This window comes from Vulpes lagopus, chromosome 21, assembly GCF_018345385.1.
Source record: "Vulpes lagopus strain Blue_001 chromosome 21, ASM1834538v1, whole genome shotgun sequence".
Lineage (NCBI taxonomy): Eukaryota > Metazoa > Chordata > Mammalia > Carnivora > Canidae > Vulpes > Vulpes lagopus.
In genome coordinates, this window is record NC_054844.1 from 42,293,554 (window position 1) to 42,314,440 (window position 20,887).

Here is a 20,887-nt window from a genome sequence, read left to right on the forward strand (position 1 = left end):
CACATTACTGGTTACAGATGGGCTATGGACTCTGATGATTTCTTTTCCCCCCTCAGAGTGCAATTGAATCCTTGTTTGGAGCCTCCATGACTGGGATTGCCTATTCCTTGTTTGCGGGACAGGCTCTCACCATCCTGGGAAGTACTGGGCCAGTGCTTGTATTTGAAAAGATTTTGTTCAAATTCTGCAAGTAAGACATTTGGTTTTCTGAAAACTCTAACTGGATGTGTTATTGTGCTGTTAGGATTGAATGCCAGGATCCTAGGCAAGTATAAGCAGGCAAATATTACTCTGAACCATAAAAACCTGAAGGAAGAACATCATTAGGTCTGTTGTCCTGCCCCCAGGTAGTACCTAAAATAGCAGATCTCTCGGTCTTAACAAGCTTGTCAATGTCCCTCAGTCACTATTGAAATCTTTACTTTTATCTTTAAAAAAAGTTTCCCTAGCTAATTCAGATTCCTCTATTTTCATTTCAACTCCATTTTTTAAAAAAGATTGTATTTATTTATTCATGAGAGACAGAGAGAGAGGTAGAGACACAGGCAGAGGGAGGAGAAGCAGGCTTCCGTGCAGGAGCCCGATGCGGGACTCGATCCCGGAATTCCAGAGGCAAAGGCAGACGCACAACCGCTGAGCCACCCAGGCATCCCTCAACTCCATTTTTAATTTGACCTGACATGCCCCTTTCATTTTCTGGTTGCTAGTGATGGTAGGAACTTGGCAATGCCCTAGTTTCCCTACTTTTCCCATAAAACCTTTTCTTCATTTTGAGTTGGAAGTAGGAGCACGTGGATTAGGGGCCAGCTCCTTTTTTCTAACTGCAAGAATAAGATCTGAATCACGTTGGCCAGTATCGGCAGAAATGGGTGAAGGACAATTCCTTCCTTCTCGCTCCCCATGTCCTTGCCGTGGCAAATGCCACCTGCGGAGCAAATCTCTTGTCACAGCTGTCCCTGGGCAGCATTTAGGAGTGAAGTACAGTCAGAATTAGGGATAAATTGGGTTGCAGTACTGGAATGGGTACTATGAGATGAATTAACCACATTTTTGACCGTTGTTCTCGTAATTCATCCATCCATACTCTCTGATGAGCCTTGGTCTTGTTTCAGAGACTACGCTCTTTCATACCTCTCCCTGCGAGCTTGTATCGGACTATGGACCGCCTTCCTGTGTATTGTCCTCGTGGCAACTGATGCCAGTTCCCTTGTCTGTTACATTACCCGCTTCACAGAAGAAGCGTTTGCCTCCCTGATTTGCATTATTTTCATCTATGAAGCAATAGAAAAGCTGATTCACCTGGCAGAGACCTACCCCATCCACATGCACAGCCAGCTGGACCACCTTAGCCTATATTAGTAAGTATGCTTTCTGCTTGTCTTTTTTTTTTTTTTTTTTTTTTGAGCAGAGGACCTGAGTTTATTGGCTGGATGCAGTGTACCAGGCAGTACTTGTAGCTTGTGTCAAGGAATAAGGAAGTGTCTTGACCCTCTCACTGGGAAATAGGCCTCAGAGAGGGAGGTGGAGACCTGGGGGAGGTGCCAGAAGAGAACAGTCAGAAGTGATGACAGAGAGGGTGGATTAAGAGTGAAACTCAGGCGACATGAGAGATGCTTTCCAGAGCATGGCTTTCGGTTCAGGCATGAAACAGGAACAGGCCGCAAAGGGAGCGAGGAGAGTTCAAGCTAGTTGTTGGAAGGAACTTCTTATGAGGATTTGTGAGTCCCTGGAGCATGTTACCAAGATCTCTGCAAGTATGTACAGGCTACTTACTCTTTGGAATCATGAGGTAGAGATATAATAATAATTCCTTAGAGATCCACAGATCTCTTACTGTTTCCTAAAGATCTAATGATCTATTTCCTTATCTGGATTTCAACCCAAGAGACTATTGTCTTCACATGTTTAATAGAGTTTGGATCAATTGGAAAAGAACCCCAGTATTTGGCTGTGTTTTCAACCATCTAGGAGCATCTGTCCTAGATTAGACATTTCTAATGTGGAATAGTATTTTCCAAATTATAGCTAAAGTCCCTCAAGCTTTAGCTCTGTACATCAGATTACCTCCTTTCTGCCTATACATTTCTGATGTGCCAACTAGCCATGGATACGCTTCTATAGATTTCGCTTATCCATTTATTAACCTTTTTAAGGTCTGAATTCATAAAAAAATTTGTTAATTTTGAAATTATTTTATTACAAAATAACAGCCATTAGGGAGTATGATCTTTAAAGCCTCATGGATTGCCAGTTGGTAATGGGGTAAGGCTCATTCTTTGACCTTTTAAAAAATTATATATTCGTATAACAAATATTTGTTGAGCACCTACTATGTGCCAGGAACTGTTTTAGGCCATGGAAACATAGGGCACGACAGACAAAGGATCTATCTTCATGAGACTTATAACTAGTGGGAGAAGACAGACAAAAGTGAGCAGCCCCAGACTGAGTAGACTTTGGATCTGGATACTGTAATTCTGTGTTAATGAAGCTCAAATGGTATTTTTTCTTAGTTGCATTCCAGTGTTGGAACTGTGAAGCTAGAACTCTCCAACTCTTTAAATGATTTTATGTTTGTGTGGAACTGATTTTTAAATTTTTAATTAATTTTACAAAAGATTTTATTTATTAGAGAGAGCAGGAGAGAGAGAGAGAACAAGAGCAGGGTGAGGGGCAGAGAGAGAGGGAGAAGAAGACCCCTCCCCCAGCACCCACTAAACAAGGAGCCTGCTGTGAGGCTCAATTGGGGGACCCCGGGATCATGACCTGAGCTGAAGGCAGATGCTTACTGACTGAGCCACCCAGGCGTCCCTGGAATTGATTTTTGAAGAGTTTAGCTTCACAGCAAAATTGAGCAGAAGATGCAGAGAGTTCCCATCTGCCCTCTGCTCCCACGCATGCAGTCTCCCCTGCTACCCCCATCCCATATACTAGAGTGGTAAGCTTGTTGCAACCGATGCACTTACGTTGACACATTGTTATCACCCAAAGTCCATAGTTTACATTAGGGCTCATTCTTGGTATTATAGGTTCTGTGGGTTTTGATGAATTTATAATGATATATCCACTATTATAGTATCATAGAATAGTTTCACTGCCTTGAAGATCCTCTGTGCCCTGCCTCCTCATCCCTCACCAGCTACCCCTGGCTACCCCTGATCTTTTTAGCATCTTCACAGTTTTGCCTTTTCCACAATGTCATATAGTTGTAATCATGCTTTCAGACTGGCTTTGTTCACATAGTATTATCTCCTTAAAGGTCTATTATGTCTTTTAATGTCTTGATAGTTTCTTTTTAGTGCTGAGTAATAGTCCATTGTCTAGGTGTATTATAGCTCATTCATTCACCTTCTAAAGGATATTTTTGTTGCCTCCAAGTTTTAGAATTGATTTTTTTAAAGATTTATTTATTTATTTATTCATTCATAGAGAGACAGAGAGAGGCAGAGACACAGGCAGAGGGAGAAGCTGGCTCCATGCAGGGAGCCCGACGTGGGACTCGACCCCGGGTCTCCAGGATCACACCCTAGGCTGCAGACGGTGCTAAGCCGCTGCATCACCGGGGCTGCCCTGGAACTGATTTTTTTTTTAAGATTTATTTATTTGAGAGAGAGTGAGCGAGTGAGTAAGCATGGGTGGGTGGGGAGCAAAGACAAAGTGAGAGAGTCCCAAGCAGATTCCATGCCAAGTGCGGACTCCAATATAGGGCTTGATCCCACAACCCTGAGATCACAACCTGAGCTGAAACCAATACTCAACCAAACCAGCCAACCAAACCAATACTGAACCAAACTCAACCAACTACACCACCCAGATACACCTGGAGTCAATTTTTTTGTACCTAAATATAGGACTTTATAGCTTTCCCTATTACTTTTCATTTTGATGATTTCCTCCTATTACAATCTGTTGAGATCTTTTTGTATTTTAATTTTGTCATACTATATCCTTAGAAGGCATGCTCGTTGAATTTACAGGTGATACAAAGTATGTGGGAATGGCTATGTTAGTTGTGTATCCTCGGAGCCAGTTGAAGCATGAAGCATGTTGGGCCTGGGAGGCAACAGGGTGGCCAGGAGGACAAATCTGATCTGATCTGCTCTGGTTAGATGGAAGAGGAGGCCACTGTGGTGGGATACTACCAGGAATAATGCAGTATCAGGAAGAGCTTGCATCACAATTCCAGGAGACTTGGATTTTTAAGGCAAGAGTGTGATGGAGCATAGGGAGCAGGAGCAGGAGATATCCAAGCTTGCAGGAGATGGTTGAGAGCTGATAGGTGGACCAGGTCCTCCTTGCTCTGTAGATTGAATTCCACAGGAAGGGCCTGAGAGAAAGAAACTAAGCAGGAGACCACCAGGGATCATTCTGGGCACATGAGGTGCCAAGCTTGGTTGTTGGCACAATTTAATTCAAGATTTACATGCTGATCTCTGTCTCTCTTTAGTAATGGCTGATGTGTGGTTGGGTGTGGTTGGGGCTTGTGCGTGGGCCTCGAGCAACAGGACCGACCTCAGGGGTCTGAAGTGGGCCAAGGAGCAGGCTCTGATGGAGCCCCTGGCCCAGTCACGGCTGAAAGGGTTTCACTGAATATTTGCCTGCTTTTTCAGGAATCTTTTTTTCTCTTCCCTTAGCTGCAGGTGTACTGTCCCAGAAAACCCAAGCAATCATACCCTCCAGTACTGGAAGGACCACCATATCGTGACAACAGAAGTCCAGTGGGCCAATCTGACTGTTAGTGTAAGTCCGGGAGCTGCATTATAGTGGTGGGACCTCCAGGTTTGAGTGCCATGGCCCTTCAGCCAGGTCTGGCATTTTCAAAAATAAAGGTTTTTAAATTTATTTGCACTAGTCTTACTGACCCTTTTCCCCTTCAGAAATTCTCTTGTAGTATAAAGAGAAAAGAATATTTCTCTTCTCTCCCACGTGCCCCTTACCCAGTGACCCTGCAGGGATATGTGAGCACGAAACCAGGCAGGGCAGGGGGCACCCCCAGGGCTTATGAGACCTGAAGAGCTTTCAGGTTTGGAAGTGCTCGGTCATGTACACAACACGAATTGGCAGGGCCCTCCCAGCACTGCATGCTTGCTTGGGACCATCCTGGCTTCATTTCTAAAAGTGCTGAAGGACTAGGAGTTGTCACTGTGCTGTGAAGGGGCCTGTGCAAGCGACCGCACCATGCTGCACAGAGGGCAGGCAGATGCTGCCCCAGCCTGCGCTCCCCAGCGCTGTGAGGTGACAGTGGGTGGTGGGCTCCAGCAGCCAGAGATGCTGGTTCCCTCGTGCCTGCCTGCTGTCACCCAGGATGCTTGTTCTTCCAGGAATGCCAGGAGCTGCATGGAGAGTTCACGGGATCTGCGTGTGGCCATCACGGACCCTATACTCCTGATGTGCTCTTTTGGTCCTGTATTCTCTTCTTCACCACCTTCATCCTCTCGAGCACTTTAAAGACTTTTAAGACAAGCCGCTATTTCCCAACCAGAGTACGTAGCACACTCACACATCTCTTTTGCATTAGAATTCTAATGTAACAGAGTCTATTCTCAGCCTCCACGCTGCCTGTGGAGTGGAGTCGCAGGTGGCAAGCTCCACATGTCCTGGTAAGCCACACCATGGCATTCTCTTCTTCTAGGGTCTGGCAACCTCTCATAAATGTATGGTGGGATGAGGGATTAATACTTAAAAAAGGCGGCAGGTGATAAGCACCTTGCTGGCCCATTCAGTAGAGCGTGCAACTCTTTTTTTTTTTTTAAGTAGGTTCCATGCCCTGTGTGGAGCCCAACACATGGCTTGAACTCACAAGACCTGAGCTGAGTTGGTATAGCACCTGACTCTCAGGTTAACTGAACCACCGAGGCCCTCTGAGCATGAGACTCTTGATCTTGGGGTCATGAGTTCAAGCCCCACACTGAGGGTAGAGATTACTTAAAAAAAAAGTCAGAGGGTTTAAGGTGATTCTCTAAAAGCTATTAATGCTTATTTCCAGAATGCTGTTAAGTTTTCATTTCTAGAATGCTGGGATATGTAGCATGCAATAGCTAGAGCTGGCTCCTAAATATAGTAAATTGGGATGATTAGTTTGGATACATGGGAGACCCCGAAGTCTCTTCCCAGGGATGGCTCTTGTGGCACCTTTGAAATCACTGGTCACATTGATTGCAGCAGCCAAAGTACTCCTGACTTGGTTTCCATGACTGTTTGAAGCTCAGCTGTCTTTCCTGATGCAGATGGCACTGTTTGATCATGACCAGTTTCAGGCCAGAATTAGAGACTGGGTGTAGAGTGGCCAAAAGGGGCCACTTTTACTTTGAAATAGAGTTCAAATCAGGAGAAATGGTGGCTTTTCTGTAAGTGCGGGTTTAATCAGGTATATTTGTTGAGCAGAAAGTCCAAATGGATGGGGAGCTCAGTTGATAAGATATTTATGGTACACACATGTATAGCTAAAACATATTCTTAGATTTCAGTGAGACTACAGAGTAGTTAAGGGAAACACATATTAAGTAAGTTCAGGGTCATTATTTCTAGTCTGGACAGATAGTTAATAAGCAGCAATTCTCTACTAGCTGCTTGCCCAGGCCTGGGTTAAGTGTTAGCGGGTACATTAAAAAAAGTTTTTTCAAAATCTTTTTCAAAGATTTTATTTATTCATTTAAGAAGAGTGTGTAACCTTGAGAGAGCATGCATAGGGGGAGGGGCAGAGGGAGAAGCAGACTCCCCGCTGAGCAGGGAGCCCAAAACAGGGCCCTGGGATCATGATCTGAGTCCAAGGCAGACATTTAACCAACTGAGCCATCCAGGTGCCCCCAAAGAAGTTTAAAACATGGTTTCTGCCATCATATAGGAAGGGGAAACACATGAAGCATACACAGGTTCATATAAGACATTAGTAGAGAGTTGGGTGTAAGGACCATAGTAGTTCAGCAGAGAGAAGGGCCACTGCGCCCCAGGCTGGTCAGATGAGCCCAAGATGGATGGTTCATGAGGTGGGAGGAGGTACATGTGCAGAGAATTTGTGTAACTTTTAGAAGAGAACTAACAAAACCAGGGATAGGGAGCTGGAAACCTCAGGTTTCAAAGGAAGGCAAAGTCAGGTTAAGATATATTTTGGCTAAGACATATTTTGCTCAATCTCTGTTGTAAGTTCAGATTAAGACAGGCAGTGGGCATTCTAGAGGCATTGTATTTTATTAAGGCTACACTAAACTATTAAAGGCCTCTTGGGCACAACATGGTCAGAAGTGCTATAGAGAAAATTAAGCAGGAAAGGGGTTTAGGAGATGCCAGGGTGGAGGGTGGAGGGTGGAGGGTGGTGACCAGCTTTAAGTAGCATCAGAGAAGACCTCAAGGAGAAGGTAATGTTTGCATGAGCATAAAGAAGGTGAGGGAGCTACCCAAGAGGTCACCTGGAGAAAAAGCATTCTAGGTAGAGGGATGAGCGAGTACAAAGACCCTAAGGTGGGAGTGGGTCTGGCATGTTTAAGAAACAACAAGGGAATCCATGGGACTGCAGCAGAGTGAGCGAGTGGAAGAGTATTAGAGGCTCAGCTCAGAGGGGTGATGATTTCAGTGTGTGGGCTCATAGGCCAGGGGCTTTTGTGTGTTTACCTCAGTGAAATGAGGATCCATTTCAGGGTTTTCCTGGAGGAGTGACCTAATCCAACTTAAGTTTTAAATGATCAGTCTGGCAGCTTTAAAGGAGAACAGAGCAAGGTCAAGGGTCAACTGTACTTACCATGTCAAGAGCTGATCTTGACCTTGATCTGGGCAGGAGCAGTGGAGGTGGTGAGAGGTGCTCAGAGCCGGGATGTGTTCTGAAGGTAGAGCCAGCAGGACTTGCATGCAGGTAGATGAGGTGTGGGACATGAGGGAGAAGAAGAGTGGATGCTGATGTCAAGGCTCTTCTGGGCTGGCACAAATGGCCCTTGACTGGTCCCAGAAAATCTTATTCCAAGTTCTCAGAACTATTGCTGAAACCCAGCCATGAATGCTCCAAACAGAACTCTTCACAGTCAGGGTGGTTACATTAGAGGTTGATGGATAGTCTGTTCTTCCCCCATCATATCGACCCTTTTGGGGTATTAACTTGGGCATATTAACATATTTCTATTGTTTAAATATGCTTATATTATTTCAATTATAAAATTAAAGCAGTCTTCTGAGGATTTAAAACCTTTTGTAATACTAAATTCTTTTCTATTGCATTTGACCTAATAAAACATTTTTCCAATCCTTTCTCATGCCAGGTACGTTCCATGGTCAGTGACTTTGCTGTTTTTCTCACTATCTTCACAATGGTGATTATTGACTTTTTGATTGGAGTCCCATCACCAAAACTTCAAGTTCCCAGTGTGTTCAAGGTAAACAGCTTTCAGGGCACTTCATGCCCTCCTGTGGTTTCCTAGAATTTGGTCCTGAGTTAATTTCAAAGGCCTGACAATATCCTAATCCTGTGTTCTGCAGTCCTCTAAATCTGGGCTTTGCTCCTCATTCCTTACCTTTCAGAAGAGTAAACTCTTCAGGCTTGGATGAGTTCACGCCAGAACCCTAAGGTGATTTAATGAATGAAAAGTTAAGATTTAAAACAATGGAAGGTACACATGTACTTAAATAGATACCACATGTGGTGGAATTGTGGGTCCCTGGTTAACAGCCCTTTCATGGAACATCAACTCTCTAAGAAGGATAAAGAAGCTAAGTAAGGACTTGTTCCCTGTCTGCAAGGATCTTGCCAGTGAAGAAGTGAGGGAGCCAGGGGGCCTCATCCACACTGTAGCGCCCCTGCTAGAGTAACCAGGGCAGCTCTTCAGCCCTATTTCATTGTTTCTTTGCATAACTCTCTATAACCTATAATATTTTCCCTAAAATGTATACAAAAAAGTGAAAGAAATGGTCATATGTGGGGCTCTAGATCTGTTTCAGTGTAGGAGTACCCAGTAACAGAGAGGCTGGGAAGGTGAGCTCGGCTCAAGAGGGCCCCGTAAGAGCAGAGGGGAGGGAAAGCCTGGGGGTACTCAGTGACCTGAGACGAATCATGAAATGAGAAGACAGGAGAGGCTGGGGAGGAGGAGGAGGAGGAGGAGGGGAATAAAGGGAGTCCTTGACTTATAAACATCCCTGTACCATGTGCCTTTGTCTTCCCTTTCTTTTCCTCTCCCTCCCTGAAATAGGTGGTTAAAAATATCTTTTTCCATATTGCCTGAAAATTTTTTATTTTATTTTGTTAAATGCACTGCAGTGCCATCAGTTAGAAATTTGTGGATTAAAAAACACCCTCCTTAAAAATATAATTCCTCCAAGAATATGTCATTCTCACCTTTGTTTGGATGAGTGCAATCAGCTTTCTCTCTAATACCTAGCTGAGGTCAGCCCTCCAGGAGGAACGGATTTGGTGTAAAAATAAGTAATTTGAGAACATTAAGCAGTCCTTGGAAAGGTTCCCTGATGGGTAAGCTTAAGATAGTCAGAAGGTACTGAATTTCTGGGACATCTGGGAAGAGGCCTCTGGGAGGTGGGAGAGAGACGAGAAGGGAAAATGGGAGAATGTCAAGGAAAATGTTGCTCATTGGCAGGCCTCGCTTTCAGGAAGCAGAGAAGAAATTTTCTTCCTTCTTTCCTTCCCTATTATGTCACTTGGCCCCTAGTGGTTAAGACCCAGTCTGACGGCTAGTACTATTACTAATGTGTTAATGTCAGTCATATTTTTAAAGATTCTTTTAAAATTTATTCATTTGAAAGAGAGGGAGACTGAGCAAGTGAAAGCACAAGCAGGGTGTGGGGGCCAGAAGGAGAGGGAGAAGCAGACTCCCCACTGAGCAGAGAGCCTGATGCGGGGCTCGATCCCAGGACCCCAGAATCATGACCCAAGCTGAAGGCAGATGCTTAACCACACCCAGGAGCCCCATGTTAGTCAAACCTTAATAAATTTTTGTGTTGATCTGAGAATTTAACTATCACTTAGAACATTGTTACTAAGGTGACACAGATTCTATAAACTTTCAGAACTTAACCCATTCATAATTTGGGATTTGATGGCATTATTGATGAGTCTTTGAATCCTAGAATCGTGACCAATATGGACCCAACTACTCTGGATGTAACGTTCTTTGCTTTGTCCATTGAGTTGGGGTCAATTCTGCACTAATTTGTATCCCTGGCCTTTTATCTTCCATTACTACTTGCCAAACAGGGAGAACTTTTCTTCCCCAGAGTACCCTCGAGGGGGTTTGAGAATCTAGGAGAGTTTAGGTATGTCATGAACACCCAAACAAGATTTATGAACAGTAGTGGTCTTTTTTTTTTTTTTAAGATTTTATTTATTTATGGATGAGAGACACACAGAGAGAGGCAGAGACAGAGGCAAAAGGAGAGGCAGCCTCCTCACAGGGAGCCCAATGTGAGACTTGATCCCAGGACTCTGGGATCATGTTCTGAGCCAAAGGCTGATGCTCAACCACTGAGCCACCCAGGCGTCCCAGCAGTCGTGGTCTTATTGGAGTATAGGAGGAAGGGTCCTGGACCAAAAAGCCCCCAAGTTCAGTAGTCTTGGGCTCCTCTCTGAGGTCTCTGGTACCTGGGCTCCTGTTTCATTGCTGATGGGAGAAGGCCCTTGGACCAATACAGTCTAAGCCCATGAGATTCCATGCAACTGGCTCTACTTTGTCTTTATTTGTTCTATAGACATACATCACATGGCCTCTGGAGGGGAGCAGTCCAAAAATCTGGAGGAGCATAGTAAAAATTATATATATTTGCCTTCATTATAATAGTATTAAATCCTTTTGTATATGAAATTATTTTTTGACAACAGATTTTGTTATTTTATTTGGGCTAATGTTCAGATAAAGTTGCTTTCTCTGTATGTGGGTTTGGAGAGTTAGGGGAAGGAAGTGAAGGATTAATGAATATTTCACAGGAAGTTGATAATTGAGGATTGACTCAAAGGGAGTTTGGAACAAGGTCACACATTTCCTAAAGTGTTGCTGTATTTTGGGCAGCCCAGGTGGCTCAGCGGTTTAGCACCACCTTTGGCCCAGGACATGATCCTGGAGACCTGGGATCAAGTCCCACGTGAGGCTCCCTGCATGGAGCCTGCTTCTCCCTCTGCCTGTGTCTCTGCCTCTCTCTCTGTGTGTGTCTCTCATGAATAAATAAATAAAATCTTAAAAAAAAAAGAGTTTCTGTATTTCATGACTTTTTCTTAAGGATTCTCATTTAAGAATAAAAATAATGTGGATATTGTGATTCAGTTGGTTTTGTTTTGCCCCAATGGCTATAGTTAAAATATAAAAATAAAACTTTGGTGGTTTTTTTTTTTTCCCTCCTTTAGCCAACAAGGGATGATCGAGGGTGGATTATTAGTCCCATTGGACCCAATCCCTGGTGGACTGTGATAGCTGCAATTATCCCAGCTCTTCTCTGTACCATCTTAATATTCATGGACCAGCAGATCACAGCTGTCATCATTAACAGGAAGGAACACAAGCTCAAGGTAAGAAAAATCCGACCTAGAAGGACAAATGGCAACCTATTACTTTTTTTTTTTTTACTTTAGGGTAAGCTCATTTAGACCAGGAACTATAGAACCTGAATAAAAGCAGTCATGGAAGGAGCTCATAAAGGTTTTAGGGGTTTCTAGTCCCTCCATTAGTGGCAAAGATTGGTTTGGAAATGAAACCAGAGTAGAGCATGATGGAATGGTGTGAAGGGAGCTTAGACTCATTATGTCCTTGCAAACCTGTGGGGAAGGTGGGTGGGCACAGTTCCTTGTGGTCCCTACATGGGCTTATCTTTCTAAGGTTCAGTTCAGGGCTTGGGCCACTGTTGCCTAAATCGGATATTCTCCCATTGGCGTCCATTACTGGGGTTTCCAGACTGAACCTCGGACCCAAGGATTCTAAGGAGGTAGGGTTGATTCTAATACACTTGTTAGTGAGAGGCTTCATGCCTTCATCTCTGTAGAGTAGGTAAATCCATATTTGTCAAGGATCTGGGAATGTTTGTAAGTAGCCGTTTATCTGTATTGTCTACCATCTAGACACTAGAATGGTCAAGAGGTGGCTTGGCCTCTGGTACTCTGCCAAGAAAAGATGAATCTTTGAGTGTGTGAGACTCGGGGTGAGATTTGGGGACACTTGAATAAAAAATGGTTATGGCATGTTTAGGACAGGCTAAGGTTTCTTATTTTCTTCTCTGTTTCCTCCAAACCAGGAGGGGCTGGAAGACTCATCTGGGATCCCTGGACCCCTTCTTTCTTACCCATACACCCCTTCCTGCTTTGGGCCTGAGACAATTAGCTCACTGTTCTATGCCCCACTAAAGCCAGCCCACTGGTGGTGACAGAGACTCTCTTTCCCCACAGAAAGGCTGTGGCTACCACCTGGACCTGCTGATGGTGGCCATCATGCTGGGTGTCTGCTCCATCATGGGCCTGCCCTGGTTTGTGGCTGCAACTGTTTTGTCCATCACGCATGTGAACAGCCTCAAACTAGAATCTGAGTGCTCTGCTCCTGGAGAACAACCTAAGTTCTTGGGCATCCGAGAACAGAGAGTGACAGGCCTTATGATCTTTGTGCTGATGGGCTGCTCAGTCTTCATGACGGCCATATTGAAGGTAACCATTCATTCACTTGTTAGAAAATATTTAATGCCTGATTTGTGTCAGGAATTCTGTTAGGTACTGAGAATACAGTGATACATGCCAAAGAGATACACATACAAACACCTGCCCTGAAAGACCTTACTCTAGCAGAGCAAGACAGATAAGATGTAATTAAGGAAGTTAGTTAAGAAAACAAACATGAAGGGTGTCTGGCTGGCTCAGTTAGTGGAGCAGGTGACTTGATCTCAGGCTTATGGTTTTGAGTCCCATGTTAGGTATGGAGATTACTTAAAAATAAAATCTTAAAAAATATGAGGGGCACCTAGGTGGCTCAGTTGGTTAAGTTTCTGACTCTTGATCTCAGTTTGGGGTCTTGAATTCAGGCCCTGCATTGGGCTCCACTCTGAGCATGGAGCCTACTTAAAGAAAGAAAGAGGAGGAGGGAGGGAGAGTTAAAAAAGAAAGAAAACAAACATGATAATTATAGACTATGATAAATGATAAAAGGAAATATATAGTGTTCTATGGTGTGATAGAGAATGAATTAAGGGAGTGTTGTTTTAGTTAGTGTGGTCAGAGAAGGTCTCTCTACAGAGATGGTATTTAAGATGGGATGGAGCCAGCAAGGCCGTGGATGGTGGGAGATGGCCTGGGGAAAGGGAGGAGAGCATTCTAGTCAGGCCTAGGTGGGAAAGAATGATGTGTGTTCTAAGAAATATGAAGGCCGTGTGGTTTGAGGGCAATGAATCAAGGCAAGAGTGTAGTGAAATGAGAGTGAAGAGCAGGTAGGGGCAGATCATACAGGGCCTTGCTGACTCTGGTAAAGTTAACCTTTGAAGGGTTGACTTTCAGGCAAGGATGTGGTCCATTTAGTATTTTTAAAAGATCACTCTGGTTGATATCTAGAGAATACGTTTTTAGGGTTAGGAAAAGTAGAAGCAGAGACACTAGGGAGGCTATTATAGGTGGGAGATGATGGGGACTTGGATAAGGAAGGTGGTAGAAGGAATGGGTAAAAGGGGTGACTTCTCTATATCTTGGAGGCAGATACCAAGTCTTGCTGGTTGACTGGATGTGGAATGGAGTGGAAAATGGAAAAATGAAAATGCTAGGTTTCTGATTTGACCATCTGGGTGGAGAGTACTGACATTTAAGATGGAGAAGGCTGCATGAAGGAGGAAGTGATTTTGTGATGGGTAGTGGGGCTATGGTCAAGTTTTGGGTGAGATATCCAGGAGGCAACTGAGTGAAGAAGCTAGAGGAAGGTTCTGGATTAAAAATATAAATGCAGGAGTCAACAGCACCGAGTGGTATTGAAAGCCATGGGAGTAGATAAGATCACTCAGGGAGAAGGGTAGATATAAAAGAGAAGTCGGACCAGAGGCAAGAGCAGAGTCTAAGGAGCTCCAGTATTTACAAGTTGGGTAGAGGAGTTGACAGCAACAGAGACTCAGAGGAGCTGCCAGAGAGGTGGGAGGGAACCCGGGAGGGTGTGGTATCAGGGAAGCCAAGCAGGGGGAATGTTTCCAGAAGTGGGATTGGTTAGAATCTGCCCAGAAAGATAAAGACTAAACCAAGCCACCGGATTTGGCAACATGGAGGCCTAACATGATGCAACGAGAGCAGATTCAGTGGAATGATAGGGTGGAAGTTGAATTACAGGGAAGCGAAGAGCAAATAGGGGGTGAGAAGTAAAGAGAGCGTGGGCAGACACCTCTTCAAGAGATTTTTCTATGCAATGGAATGGAACATGCGTAGTGACTGGTGTGAGATACGGGGTTAAAAGAGGATTTTTGGAAAGATGGAAGATACCTCAAATGTGATAAAAAATATTTAGTTTTGTGGTTGTAAGGTTTGCATCTGAGAAAAACGGGGTGAAAAGGAAAGCTCTCTGGCTGTACTGCCAAGCCCCAGACACTCTGGAGCACTTACTTGGCTCCCTTGCTTCCTTTCCCCATATTTTTGGTGAATTTTCAACCACCCCAGCCTGCACTGCGAGTGCTATTTAAGGGTGACAGCTGAGAGAAATGGGAAAGAGTTTAGAATCATCTTCCTGGCCCCTTACTCTCTGCCCAGTCTTGCCACCTCTCCTCACCCTCCCTACCCCCTACTACTCTGTCCCCAGCCTGGTCCCCACTCCCACATCTGGTCTAGCTGCCATCTGGAGGAGCCCAAAGTTTGCTGCTTCTCCAGGAAGGTCACACAATGGCATTGCAGTGGGCACCGCCTGGCCTTCCTAGAACTGGCCCAGAAGGCTTCTTTCAGGAAACCGTCATAGTTGTACAAAGTTAGCAGTGAACTGAGATGTCTACTCACTACCATGAAACAGCATAAAATACAGTGGGCATTTTCTGGTTCTGAGAAGAATTATGTTTGGGAATGTTCTTTAGCCTCAGGATAAAAACAAGTCAAGTTTAGTCTTCAGCTCTGAGACTTCTCTTGCCTTAATTCCTAGGCCTCCTTTCCCTACCCCATAGATTGCCCTGAAGATTACCGGGATTGATGATGTGATGTGATAGGTCTGTATGTATAGTCAAGTGCAATATGATGTTGATATTTCTCCCCAAATCATTCCCTCTCTGATACCGCCCCATTCCCACCCTCAAGTCTCTGGTTAGCAGAAAGGAAACTTTTTAGTCCATGTTAAAATACACCAAATCCCTGAGATGATAGATGATGTAATTAGTGTTAAAAGGTATTAGTTCTATAAAAGAGGGGTGTGTGTGTGTGTGTGTGTGTGTGTGTGTATGTGTGTGTCTGCCTCTTCCCACAGAGGAGGAAGAGCCAGACGGGTAAAATGTGAGGCCTATGATTTAACCAGGACTGGACTACACTTATGTATAATTATTTTATTTTAGAACAAAATGATTTTTTATCATTGTCAGCTTCTGGTTTTGCTCCTGCTTCTAAATCATGCAAAGGCAGCAGAAACTAAATGCAACATTTATGCAGTGGTTTTGGGACTTTGTTTCCTTTTTGGAGATTTAAAAGTTTATGTGGTCTTGAGTGTGCTGTGATATCAAATTTAATTTCTGGTCTTTCTGCTCTCTTGTCTTCAGTTTATTCCGATGCCAGTACTCTATGGAGTCTTCCTGTACATGGGAGTTTCTTCACTACAAGGAATTCAGGTATTGCGTGGTTCGGCCAGGGCAACAGCTTCGCAACCAGAGCTCATCTGTCCTGACCAGGGAGGGAAAGCTCTCCCAGGGACGCACAAACCCTTTCTTGAGAACTCATTTCCTAGTCTTGCTGGTTAAGCTATTTTAGATGTTTTTGGGGCATTGGGTAAGTCATTTGGGCAGTCAAGCTGGCATGAGGGGACAGACACCTACGGGATGGCCTGGCTTGATGTCATGGTACCAGTCATTCATTTTTTTTTTTTTTAAGATTTTATTTATTTATTCATGAGAGACACACGGAGAGGCAGAGACATGGGCAGAGGGAGGAGCAGGCTCCCTGTGGGGAGCCTGATGCGGGACTGGATCCCAGAACCCGGGGATCATGACCTGAGCCGAAGGCAGATGCTCAACCCCTGAGCCCCCCCCGTACCCCCATTAATTATTTAACAGACAGTTATTAGGCTTCTACGCATGGATCACACTAGTTTTAGTGCCAGGCTACAGAGTGAGAGAGGGAGCTTAACTGGGGCACACTGGTGACAAGATTGGCAGTAGTGGGGGCTGCTCCAGGTAAGCAGATATTACCTCCTGTCATGCTCTGCCTTTTCCCATCTGTCAACTCAATCCTCTGAATCCTTTGAACAGAGAAAATCAGGAGCTTGCCACAGATAACTTGGGTATCCCAGATGATACGATAACCTAGTTTCTTCTTCTATTGGTGGCTGCTTTCTCTTTGTTTTTATGGAATGTCCAGTGGTCACTCTTACCCATTGAGTTTTAATGTGATCTTGGGCAGGTTATTGAATCTCTCTGGGTCTCTGTTTGCTTTTTTATTTATTTTTAATTAATTTATTTTTTTTATTTTTGAAGATTTTATTTATTTATTTGAGAGAGAGAGCAAGCAAGCACAAGCCAGGGGAAGAGGCAGAGAGAGGGAGAGGGAGAAGCAGACTCCCTGCTGAGTGGGAAGCCTGATGCCACGCTCCATCCCAGGACCCTGGGATCATGACCTGAGCTGAAGGCAGATGCTTAACCAACTGAGCCACCCAGGCGCCCCTATTCATTTTTTTAATATAAAGATGATCGGTCATCTGTTCTATATCCACGATGTTATGAAGTTTTATTTTATCTTTTTACTCTAAATAATCAATGAAAAGCTCTAAACTCCTGAAAGAACAAGTAAGAGATTTGGTTTTGATAATAAGCAGAAAGATGGAACTGGCTTATTTGGTTTTCAGCCCTTTCTGAGAAAGATCTCTCAGGAGCCAGTGTGGGATAGAAGAAAGAAATTTGAACCTAGGATTAGAAAAGATGGATTTAGGGACACCTCGCTGGTTCAGTAGATAGGGCATGTGAGTCTTTTTAAAAAAGATTTTATTTACTTATTCATGAGAGACACACACACAGAGAGGCAGAGACACAGGCAGAGGGAGAAGCAGGCTCCATGCAGGGAGCCTGACGTGGGACTCGATCCCGGGACCCCAGGATCAGGCCCTGGGCTGAAGGCGGCTCTAAACCGCTGAGCCACCCGGGCTGCCTGGCATGTGAGTTTTGATCTCGGGGTTGTGAGTTCAAGTGGCATGGGTTGGGTAGAGTGATTATTTTTAAAAAATCTTAAAAAAATGATGGATTTTACATTTTGACTCTGTCATTTACCAACTTCAGCCACATTCAGACTGTACTCTTTGAGACTCAGTTTCCATTTTTGTTCAGTGGAAACAGTGGGTAACCTTTCAGAGCAGGTAATGTAAGAGACATGAATGGGCCTAACAAGGCTTCTGACCCAGAGGAACCTTCTGAAAATAAATGCCAGTTCCCTTCTTTCAGTTCTTTGACCGTCTGAAGCTCTTTGGGATGCCTGCAAAGCATCAGCCAGATTTTATCTACCTTCGGCACGTGCCTCTGCGCAAAGTGCACCTCTTCACCCTCATCCAGCTCACCTGCCTTGTCCTGCTCTGGGTCATCAAAGCATCTCCAGCTGCCATTGTCTTCCCAATGATGGTGAGTTTCAAAAAAAAAAATTATATTTAAAAATAGTGATGAAATCTACACAACACAGAATTGTTTGTCTTAACCATTTGTGGGGTACAGTTCAGTGGCATTCGTACGTTTACGTTGTTGTGCAACTATTGCCACCATACATTTCCAGAACTTTTTCATCTTGCAAAACTGAAACTCTGCACCCATTAAACAAGGACTCCCCATTCCTAGTCCCCTAGGAATATACATACCACAGTTTGTTTATCTGTACATTCATTGATAGACATTTGGATTGCTCCAACTCTCTGGCTATTGTGAATAATGCTACTGTGAACATGAATTGTACACATATCTGTTCCTGTTCCCGCTTTCAGTTCTTTGGAGTTTATACCTAAAAGTGGATTGCTGGATCATATGGTAATTCCACTTTTAATTTTTTGAAGAATGGCTGCGCAATTTTATAAGTACATGGGGTTCCAGTTTGTCCACATCTTTGCCAACAGTTATTTTCTGCTTTGGGGGTTTTAGTTTTGTTGTTGTTTTTTGGTTAACAGCCATCCTAATGTAGGTGAAGTGCTAACTCATTGTGGTTTCGATTTGCATTTCCCTAGTGACTAGTGAGGTCGAGCACCTTTTCATGTGCTTATTGACTATCTGCATATCTTCTTTGGAGAGTGTCTATTCAAATCCTTTGCCCATTTTTTAATCAGATTGTTGGTGTTTTTTATTGTTGAGTTTTAAGAGTTCTCGATCTATTCTGGATATTAATCCCTTCTTGATGGCGAGTTTCATGGTTGGCTTTTGCAGGAGCAGCATTGTTTTGGGACCTTGAAGTGTGGATACATGTGTGTAGCAGCTTGCCATGTTTACCTTCAAGTGTCAGCCTGTCTTCCTTCCTCCCTCCCTAACTTCCTTTCTCTTACCTCTCTCTCATGAATCTGACATGGAGAGGACTCTTCATGTTTGTAAAATTTGCCTACTTCAAAGCAACATAGTTGCAGTTTAGAATTTATTGCAATCAGAAGTGCCTGGAGTGGTGGAAACATACTGTTTTAAGCCACTGGAAGAGAGGAAGAAGTTGGCCCAGCACCGAGAAGTGATTGGGACATCCTTACCTCCTCTCGGACCGAAGCAGAGGCTTCGGAAAAGGAAGTAGGGAAGCTGACCTGAGTGTGGTGCAGCAGGTGACAAGCTGCTTCCTGCCACCAGGGTGAGGATGAAATTCTTGCCACCTGACGTCCTTGCTGTCTCCTCTTCTCCTCTTGTTACTACCTTCCCCTCTCTGGCTCCCCTGTGTCAGACGCTGAGCATTCCATGGGCTGTTTGAAAATGACCCGAAGGATGGGCCTCTAGAGAGAAAAGGCAGTGAGACTAACGTTTGGTACTTGTTCAGGGACTTTTGAACTCTGTCTTACCGGGAGAATACTCAAGGGTGAGGAAACAGAGGTCAGGGACCCTTCTCCCCTAATCTCCTACACCTATGCCTCCTGATGGGTCCCTGGATTTTGTTGGATTACATGTAGGTTTCTGCATTGGGGTGTTATATTCAGGGGTTGACCGTTTGGTTAAAGAAACAGCAAATTCCTGATGACCCCTTGGAAGGGATACTATCAATTTTGGATTTATTGAGAAAGTAGTTATGTAAATGAGGGAGAAATGTGGTTGAACATAAAAAGCCTGATTTGCCTCATTCCTTGTCCAGCCACCAGATGTAGCTGGTGAACACCAGTCAATCCAGGCCGGTCATTCCAGGTTATTATTAATTCCCCTTTGGCAGAAATGGCCTTTTATGGGAAAAAAAGTGGAGCAGCAGTTGAGGCGCCCTGTCCGATGTACAACTGAGGAAATTAGATGTCGGATTTTAGGCAAGTACTTTCTCTCCCTGGGCCTCAGTTTCCTCATTTACAAAAAAGAGTATCAGGCCGATCCAAAGGGCAGAGACGCAAAACACTAGCGATTCATGATGTAGGCATAAAGCAAGGATTCTGTGGGGGGATGTATAGGCAAAGGATTAGAGGGAATTCAGATGGTCCTTCGAAGTCCCTCCTGCCACGGTGAGGTGTGCTTGGGCTGCGCGTGGCTGGCCTCATCGTAGCTGTGCTCTGGCAGAGGCTCTCTATCCCAGGGCTCACCACAGGGAAAGGCAACTCTTTGGGGGCATCTGAGGATGAGGGGTTTCTCTTTTCAATGAGGGCATTTAAATTGCTTGCTCTCTAAGTTGTAGGGTTGTTAGGATGATAGTTAAATAAAACATCTTAGAGAAAACACTCACCTTAGTATCTGGTACAAAGAAGCTACTCTGTAATAGGTCCCTAATAGGCAACTGTTACGATTACTATGGATTTGCTCTTCCTTGAAATGCCCTTGGGTGCTGTGAAAGTAAGACTTTACTTTTTAATTCCAGGAAGGAAATGAGCTCCTTTAATTCCCTCTTTTTATTTTTCTGCAGGTTTTGGCGTTGGTTTTCGTCAGGAAAGTCATGGATCTCTGTTTCTCTAAACGAGAGCTAAGCTGGTTAGATGATCTCATGCCTGAAAGTAAAAAGAAGAAGTTGGATGATGCCAAAAAGAAGGCCAAGGAGGAAGAGGTCATAGTTCTTGCACCAACTGTATACTCCGGGGCAGCCTCAAGTTACAGAACATAGGAAGGGCCACATGAAAAGTCAGCATGTCTGGAATCCCAAGGGTTATATTTAGGAGCTGGGAAGAGAACTCCAAAGATGTTCTTAGCTGAGAATGGATTAAGGATTCTTGTCCCAGTCTGTCCTTTATTTTTGAACCCAATAATCAGTTGTTTTTTACTTTGTTTGTCTACAGTCTACTCACCAGGTTCATACTTAGAATATGAACATAGCGTCTGCTCTTATTATCAGATCTAATGGTTCGTGTTCCCCCAAAAGGCCTAATTTGACAACTATACAAAACCTATTATTTGTTATGTACCTAATTGCAGATGGTGTCGTGGTTGGCACCAGGCAAAGATAACTCGCATAGGACTTTCTGTGCTCCCTCTTTTCCCTCAGCACTTGGCATCTGCTATCCACACAATGGACCCTCAATCAATGGCTTGTACGTGCCAAGAATGGATGTGTAGCAAAATGAAAATACCAGACCAAGAAATGAATGAGCCAGAAAGTGTTTCCAAATACAGTTAGTGCCTGAAATAGTGTCCTTTGAAATACTTTTTA

General features: G+C 44.1%; 1 protein-coding gene across 3 annotated transcripts in view; it reads left to right on the forward strand.

Annotated features, from left to right (window-relative positions):
* SLC4A8 (solute carrier family 4 member 8) overlaps window positions 1-20,887 on the forward strand; it is a 73,937-nt gene that overhangs the window by 39,477 nt on the left and 13,573 nt on the right. For all 3 annotated transcript variants that reach the window (XM_041736638.1, XM_041736639.1, XM_041736641.1), the window contains exons 13-22: window positions 57-190; window positions 1,113-1,358; window positions 4,635-4,740; window positions 5,322-5,483; window positions 8,247-8,360; window positions 11,330-11,491; window positions 12,362-12,613; window positions 15,661-15,729; window positions 17,548-17,721; window positions 20,150-20,287. In XM_041736638.1, the coding sequence (XP_041592572.1) occupies window positions 57-190; window positions 1,113-1,358; window positions 4,635-4,740; window positions 5,322-5,483; window positions 8,247-8,360; window positions 11,330-11,491; window positions 12,362-12,613; window positions 15,661-15,729; window positions 17,548-17,721; window positions 20,150-20,287 (1,557 nt within the window). The remainder of the gene's footprint in view (window positions 1-56; window positions 191-1,112; window positions 1,359-4,634; window positions 4,741-5,321; window positions 5,484-8,246; window positions 8,361-11,329; window positions 11,492-12,361; window positions 12,614-15,660; window positions 15,730-17,547; window positions 17,722-20,149; window positions 20,288-20,887) is intronic.